This window comes from Typopeltis vanoorti, chromosome 2 (assembly GCF_054136105.1).
Source record: "Typopeltis vanoorti isolate ZY-2024b chromosome 2, IOZ_Tvanoo_1.0, whole genome shotgun sequence".
NCBI classification, from domain to species: domain Eukaryota; kingdom Metazoa; phylum Arthropoda; class Arachnida; order Uropygi; family Thelyphonidae; genus Typopeltis; species Typopeltis vanoorti.
In genome coordinates this window covers 33,592,431-33,600,063 of record NC_143550.1, presented here as the reverse complement: position 1 = coordinate 33,600,063, position 7,633 = coordinate 33,592,431, and the positions used below count along the sequence as shown (strand labels likewise).

At 33.6% G+C, this 7,633-nt stretch overlaps 1 protein-coding gene across 1 annotated transcript in view; it reads right to left on the bottom strand.

Moving 5' to 3' along the window:
• Nucleotides 1–1,588: 1,588 nt before the first annotated feature.
• Nucleotides 1,589–7,633, bottom strand: part of LOC150108911 (uncharacterized) — a 35,362-nt gene continuing 29,317 nt past the window's right edge. The window contains exon 2 of the mRNA XM_090410933.1: nucleotides 1,589–5,454. Within this exon, the coding sequence (XP_090267059.1) occupies nucleotides 3,291–5,454 (2,164 nt within the window). The 3' untranslated portion in view covers nucleotides 1,589–3,290. The remainder of the gene's footprint in view (nucleotides 5,455–7,633) is intronic.

Below are 7,633 nucleotides of genomic sequence, written 5' to 3'. Positions count from 1 at the left end.
TCTTACATGTTATTCTTTTCAATATGAAATTCAATTTTATCCTGCTCAAGACTAAATAGTGATCACTTCCAATTTCAAATCTTCTGTACGCTCGGGTGTCCTGCACCAGGGAGAAAACATCACTATCAACAATAACATAGTCAATGAGACTTTTCTTATTCCTTGCCTCTTCTCTCCATGTGAATTTGTGCATATTTTTATGTTGGAACATGGTGTTAGTAATAACCAGTCCATGTCCTGAGCAGAAATCCAATAGGTATTTGCCATTATTATTAGCTTTGCTCTTTTCTCCAAATTTTCCCAAAATATTTTGGTATGTCCGACAATCATTTTTTCCTACTTTGCTATTTAGATCCCCAACAAGGACCAACTTTTCCCTTTTCATTGTGTCAGTTGATTTTTCTAAAGCATCAAAAAATTCCTCCACTTCTACCTTAGTAGAATCTTCTGTGGGAACATAGGCACAAATAAGTCTCATTGTCCAGTTCCCCATTCTCATATTTGCCCACATTACTCTACTTGAGACTGACTGCCATTCAAGAAGATTAGCCTCGTATTTTGTGTTGAATACTATGGCTACTCCTTCTTTTCCTTGATTGTCATTGTCTGAATATAACATTTTGTATTTATTGCTCAGAAAGATCTCACCAGTTTTTGTCTTTTTTGTTTCAGTCACCCCTATTATGTCGATCTGGTACTTATCTAATTCTTCAGCTAGCTCCATTTTTTTACCATTCAGGCTTCTTATGTTGATAATACCGATCTTTAACTCTGGTGATGTTCAGTTGGGGGTGTGCTTTCAGATTTGTACCAGTATAAAGAATGTTTTTTTTTTTTTTTTTGGAATAATTATAAAATTATCTGTCATCCTGATGCATTCACAACCTTGTTTTAATAACCCATCAACTTACAAAGCTGAAAAGTTGTTAATTAAAAACAAGGCATTTGTTTACAAAAAAAAACCCTTCAGATTTAGTTTTGTTTTCTTAAAGAGCAATGCTAAAGATTGTTTGGGGATGAATAACGTAATCTCATGAAAACAGACACTTTTAGAATTTCAGAAATAACAGTATATATAGTCCCGTGATACTTCAAATATTAAGTGCTATTTACATTTTGTAATGTTTTCTTTTTAATAAGGTGAAAGAAATAGTTGAATAAAAGAAACTGTTGAACTATCACATTAAGAGTAGCAATTATCTATAAACTGGATCTTTAATATCTTAGATTCTTCTAAGATAAGTATTTTGCATTCCTGAACCAAAAAATGTTACAACTGCTTAATTATAACACATTTAATTTTGAGTAAGTGTGATGTAAATACATGACTGATGATAATAGTTCCTTGAACCATATAAAAATATAATGACCAACCGTTCACCAGTAGGGATTTTTGGGGGGCTCAAGATCCGGCAATTCAAGACCAGTATATGTCGTGAACATAAAATATTAGATAAAAATATCTCATGAACATGTAAGAGAACTCACCTTTGTTACTAGTGTACACACATATATAGGAAAGGAAAAGCAAGCAAGAAAACTTTTTTTTTCTTTTTTTTTTTATAGAAAAATAAATTCAATCACTTAATTTCATCATTCATTACAATTACACAATGCACACTATAAATACAAGAATCACTGATGTTATTATAAAAGTCTCTTATATAATTCCCAAAGCAGCTTTTAATACACTGGAAAGTTGCTGTATTAATTTGATATAAATAGCACATCATAGTGTAAAGTTTTTTTGGCCTTTTCATAGCTTGTTATAACGAGAACACCGATTTGTGTTATTGTTATCTTTTGTTTAGTTACTGCGACTTTAATACTTCTTTTTTCAATGAATACTTCTTTGCACTTTTTAAAATATTTTTCTAAAGAGTTTTTTATGACTCTAACTCACCAAAAGTTTTTGTAAACTTACAGTAGTACATAGTATTGTCACTGAGTAAAGGATTTTTCTATTTTTTGATAATTTTTGTGTTATTTATTTTTTACGGTCTACAAACCATGCTCTAATGACCAAACATGGAACTTTTCAAGCCACTTCATGCCTCCAGTAAGTGGGGAGGTAGTCTCACCAATGGGCAATGAAATTCATCATTAGATTGTCTTTAGATGGGATCTAAAGACAATCACAAACATCCATGTGAATGGTGGGATTTGAACCCAGTCTGTTGGCTGGAGAGCAGATATGCTAACCACTCGGCCAACCATAGCATATGTTTTGTGTTTCTTTCCAAAACATTATCCCTACTTTACAATTAAAAATGTAACAATGAAATTCTAATATATTAGTAGGTTAAAATGTATAACAGCATGCAATATTTTGTAATTAAATTATAATGTTTTACTTATGATATTAATGTTTCTGATACCTTGCAAATTATTAAATGCAGTGATATGTGATATGAAATGGTGAATAATGGCTTGAATCATTAAATTATAGAAAACAACCTGCTCGTTTTTTCATTTTAAACGTATTTGCATAATTTCATACCTGCATATTTGTGCAATTTCACAAGTGCAGTTACCAGATTATGGAAAAAAAAAAAAAAATTTAGAAGAAACCTCAAAATAGAGCTAATTAGAAACATTAGTTTTATGGAAACCCTACATGTGATTTAGTCCTCCACCTCCTTCCCTTTAGATGCCATATGTCAACATTTTAGTTATATATTTGCCTTACCAGTTTTAAATTTGCCTGCCTTACTAGCCATGTGGATAGCATCTTTGCTCTCAACTAGGATATGGGTTCAATGCATAGATATTAGTGAACGTCTTTAAAGTGGAGGGAATTTCACTGTATGGCTTACTGAAAACCTGAAACAGCCAGTGCTTCAGGTTTTCAGTAAGTTTTTAGTTCTACAGTTTTCAACTGTGGAACTAAAAAAGTTCCACAGTTGATCTCCAGGGCAAGTTTTCCAGATATATCTAATCACACCCATGTACAACTTTACATGAGTGGGATTCATATATATATTGAATGTAATCTCTATATGTAGAGATGATATTCAACATAAAAAAAATGGATGAAAGATAGCTTTGTGTGTGTGTGTGTGTGTGTGTGTGTGTGTATGGTAATAAAATTCATAGATCTGATATTTATAGGAAATGATCAGTCATATACAGACATGCATAATTTTAACATGCAAAATTCCTTTCCCAATCTCCCAAAGTGTCCCCATGTTTTATAAGTTACTGTATTCAATTTTAGTTAAAAATATACAAACTAAATTCTACAAAATGGCAGCTTATGGGAATTATGGACTAAGAGAATGAATTTATAATCAGTTGGTCTGTTGATAAAATAACAAATATGCATTTTCCGTAATAACCGATTTATGAATTTCACTGTTCATGTCAATAACAACTGACTGTGTGCCATCATATTTTCTCCATTCCTGCTGACTATTATGACGAACATATGACACATAATGTCCACAAGAAACAGACTCATCACCCAAATGGACAATGACTGCTACTAATTCATAATGCTGTTCATCAGCCTGCTGTCTTGAATAGTTCTCTAATTTATTAAATACAGGAACAGAAAATGAGAACTGCTCTAAATTCACTGGCTTACAGTTTTTTGTAACTTTGTTGTTATTAATGCTGAAACGTAACAACTGTATTATAAAGTACCTGGGAACTTGGCTGAAAAATGTCCTCTTAAGTAACTTCCTATAACGTGTTTGAGGTAAACCATATTGTCCAGGCAATGTCCATATGTGTTCTCTTTGATTTAGAGGAATAATAGGTGATAAGAACTTATCTCCAGAATCTGAAAGGTTTAAATTCATGACTGAAAGAGGTGTAGAAGTTCTAATAAAGCTATGCTTAGTGTTTAACGGTGTTGCACTTAATTCTAAAACAGGAGAAGTTGCAACTCTGAAAGAAGATTTCACTAAAGGACTACTAACTCTTCTGTGTGTTGTTTTACACATACACATAAGTTCTCCAACCCCATCAAGCACCTCTACTTGTAAGAATTCATCCATGAAAGATTGCAAAGATGCTGAAGGGGCAGTTGCAGGAATAGGCAGAGTCAGAATAGTAAAAGTCTGAACATGTGCATTTGTGAAATAACAACTGCTACACTGATGTATAAGAACTGTTTGTCCCATGAAAGAGTTACTGATTGGTGACATATTGCTTCTCTCATAAGACAACCACTGAAGATTAGAAAATTGTAATAGATTCCTCAGATCACTATCAGAAAGATATGAAAGAGGATTTTCAAGTTTACCCTGCCAAGCTTGATTATTACATTCCCAAGGTGAAACTTGGTTATGATCAACGATTAGTCTGCTAGTCCATCTGCGACTAACAAACAAACTAGTATCTCTACGTACATTCAAACATTGATGAAGAGTGTTAAGTAGCATAAAACAAAATTCTGCTGCATCTTGTTGCTGCTGTTTCTTTCCAGCTTTTGCAATTAATGTTGGAATCATGACACTGCAACTTTCCTGAAATTGCAGCAGGACACCGTGATTATTTTCATCTCTTAATTGAAGCAATTCCCGAAAAAGGTGCAAGAAGTGCAGTTCTTGTGACAATAATGGCAACCTGTTTAGTGCTGTATCGTTCAGACACTCAGATAAAGTTGCAACTAGTTTGGGCTCTTTTGTGAAACAATATACAACAGTGTTCAGAAAGCATAAGTTTTCTCCTGAGCTATCAGAACTAATACAGATTTGATCACAACAGGATGTTAAATTCCTCACAGTTGATTGTATAAAATGCGTAACTATTTCTACAAAAGCAGAGAGATAATATTTTAAAAATAAATAGATTGCAAGACACAAATTTTTTTGTGGTTTAGAATTATATACTGCTACTGGCTCAGCACTTGTTTCAGAATTTGTGCAGGGATTTCCTTCAGAAGCTGAACAGGAAATTTTCTTTTCTGTACTATTATGCAACATTTCTGATTCACTCACAAGCAATTTTATCTTCTCATCTGATGTTGATGAATGAACTGCATATTCTTGTGGGAAATAGTCCCAGTGACTAAACGTTTCAGCCCAGCAGCTGAAATTTTTGTAGATATAATCTACAAATAATTCAAAACTGTCCTGCACTCTTTGAAGTAAAGGATTTATAACAGTTCCCAAAATCACAAGGATGGATTCAGCAACTGAACATATTATAAAAACTTTACTGAACATATGATTCAGAGCATTTCCAAGTATTATTGATGAATTAAACCATATCAAAAATATATAGTTACAGCTTGTTTTGTTTATAACAACTACCAGTTGTTTTATTTTCCCAGTAATAAGTTCGAACACTTCTTTAGATGATAATCCAGTGCTGTAAAAGTAAGCCCAGAAGGACAGAAGCAACCATATACATGGAATAGTATTTTTCCATACCAATGCAATAACACATCCAATAAACAAGAGCTGGGCCTCTGAATACCATATATATTGGCAATCTGCTTCGCTCCTGTAATAGGGAAAAAAAAAAAATTAACTATTGCCATGTAAATCTATACTTAATAAACTTTATTTTAAAATTAAAATTCTCAAAGTTTTTTTTTGACAAAAATATAATATATACACAACCCAAAAAGTTACTGGCCTTCCCTGAATTGCAGTTACTTCCATGCTGGATATAAAGCAGTTATGAAGATGTCTGACAACGTTTGTAGAGTCAGTCCTCAACTTATGACAGGATTTGGTTCTCATGATTTTGTCATAAGTTGGATCACTATATGAATCATAAGGATATGTTGACAATTAATATAACTGCAGCTAAAACGTGTATCTGTTTTGTTATATTCTTTAGCTAATTTTTCTCTTTGTTTGTACTGAAACAATACACTGTGCAAATTATATTATAAAATTTCTGTAAAGTACTGTACTGTATCATAATAAATAATGAAATACAAGTGTACAATTATTCTGTGCATTTACCAATAAAATAATCATATGGAAATGCATGAAGCAACAGTAATTTTCAAAGGCTCTGCTTTATTAATTGGAGAGTCCATTGGAGGAGGCAGGAGAAGCTGGGTAATCAACAAATAATTCTTCAAATTCAGGAAATAAAGCATTCTGAGGATGGTTCACCTCAACACACACTGCAAGGTAAAAGAGGGAAAAAGGAAAATGAGAATGGTTCACTAGCTGCAGAACTAAGGAAGGGTCTGGGCTCTTTTTCAGGGGATGAGATGACAGTAGGAGCAGGCTTCTTTAAAAATTTGTACATTGCATCCAACTTAATCTCCACAGGTTTCCTTTTCTTTTTCTGCATAACCTTCTCTATAGTAAGCAACTTCAGCTTCCATCATTCTGTCTAAATTGCTAAATACTATTCAGGGCATACTATTTCTTAGATACTATGCCCTGAAGACAGCAGTAACACACTGATCAATGAGTTGTAGAAGTAGGGTAGTATTTGGTGTATATGTTAATTGGATGGCCATTCTAAGTACAAGTGGTCAAAAATACAGTCAAAGAGCGACTGTATTTACTGTATTTGTTTAGTTCACTCCTAAAGAGGATTAGAATAACAAGGAAAAGCATCAGTGCTCAAGCTTGAAGACAGTCCTTACTGTGCTTACGTATCATATGCAACTATCCTAACAAATGAGGATGAGACACTTCAGTCTGCCCCAGGACATCTGTAGGTGGATTGCCAGTTTTCTGCCTGGACACACACTGTGTGTGATGGTGGATGCTGGGATCCCACAAGGTTCTGTCCTCTCACCAACCCTGTTCCAATTGGAATCATTTACCACGTAATATGGGTTACGAAAGCCAAGACAATTAGTGATTCCAATTGAAATCACTAGGGCAGAAAGGGTTAAAGAGTGCTGAAGCACTTCAACACCACCAAATTTAAATCAGAACGACTGCCTCTCTATCACCAAGATTTGGGAGTGTCTCATCCTCATAAATGGCAAGCAATAGTGCATTCATCCCTCCCATCTTTTAAATCATATTTATTTATTTCATGTGCAAAGTACAGAAAATGTAAGAGCATACATATAAATGATTAACAGTATACATTTAAAGAAATATGCATTAAAAAAATAGGGATTAAAAGAGGCAAAGAATAAGAAAAGTCTCATTGACTAAGTTATTGTTGATAGTGATGTTTTCTCCCTGGTGCAGGACACGAGAGTGTACATAGGATTTGAAATTGGAAGTGATCACTATTTAGTCTTCAGCAGGATAAAATTGAATTTTATATATTGAAAAGAATGACATGTAAGAAAGTTTTAAAGCGAATAAAAGTTGAGCAGCTCTCAGATGTGAACTGTAGACTAAAATACACAAAGATTATTGAAGGAAAAATGAAAGAGTTTGAGGACAGGAACCAAACTTTGGAGATTCAGTGGCAAGCCTTGAAGAAAACCCTGATTGATTCAGCTAGAGAGGCATGTGGTGAAGTTGTCTGCAAGGATAGAAAAATTAGAACTCCATGGTGGACACAGGTAGTTAAAGAGACAGTGTAGGAAAAGAAGAAAGCATATCAAAAGTTCCTGGCAAATAAGTCAGTTTGTGCTCTTAGAGAATACAGAGACAAATGTAAGAAAATTAAACAGTGTGTAAAACTAGCTAAACAAAAGTCATGGGAGGACTTTGGCAAGAACATAGAAAATAAATATCAAGAAGGT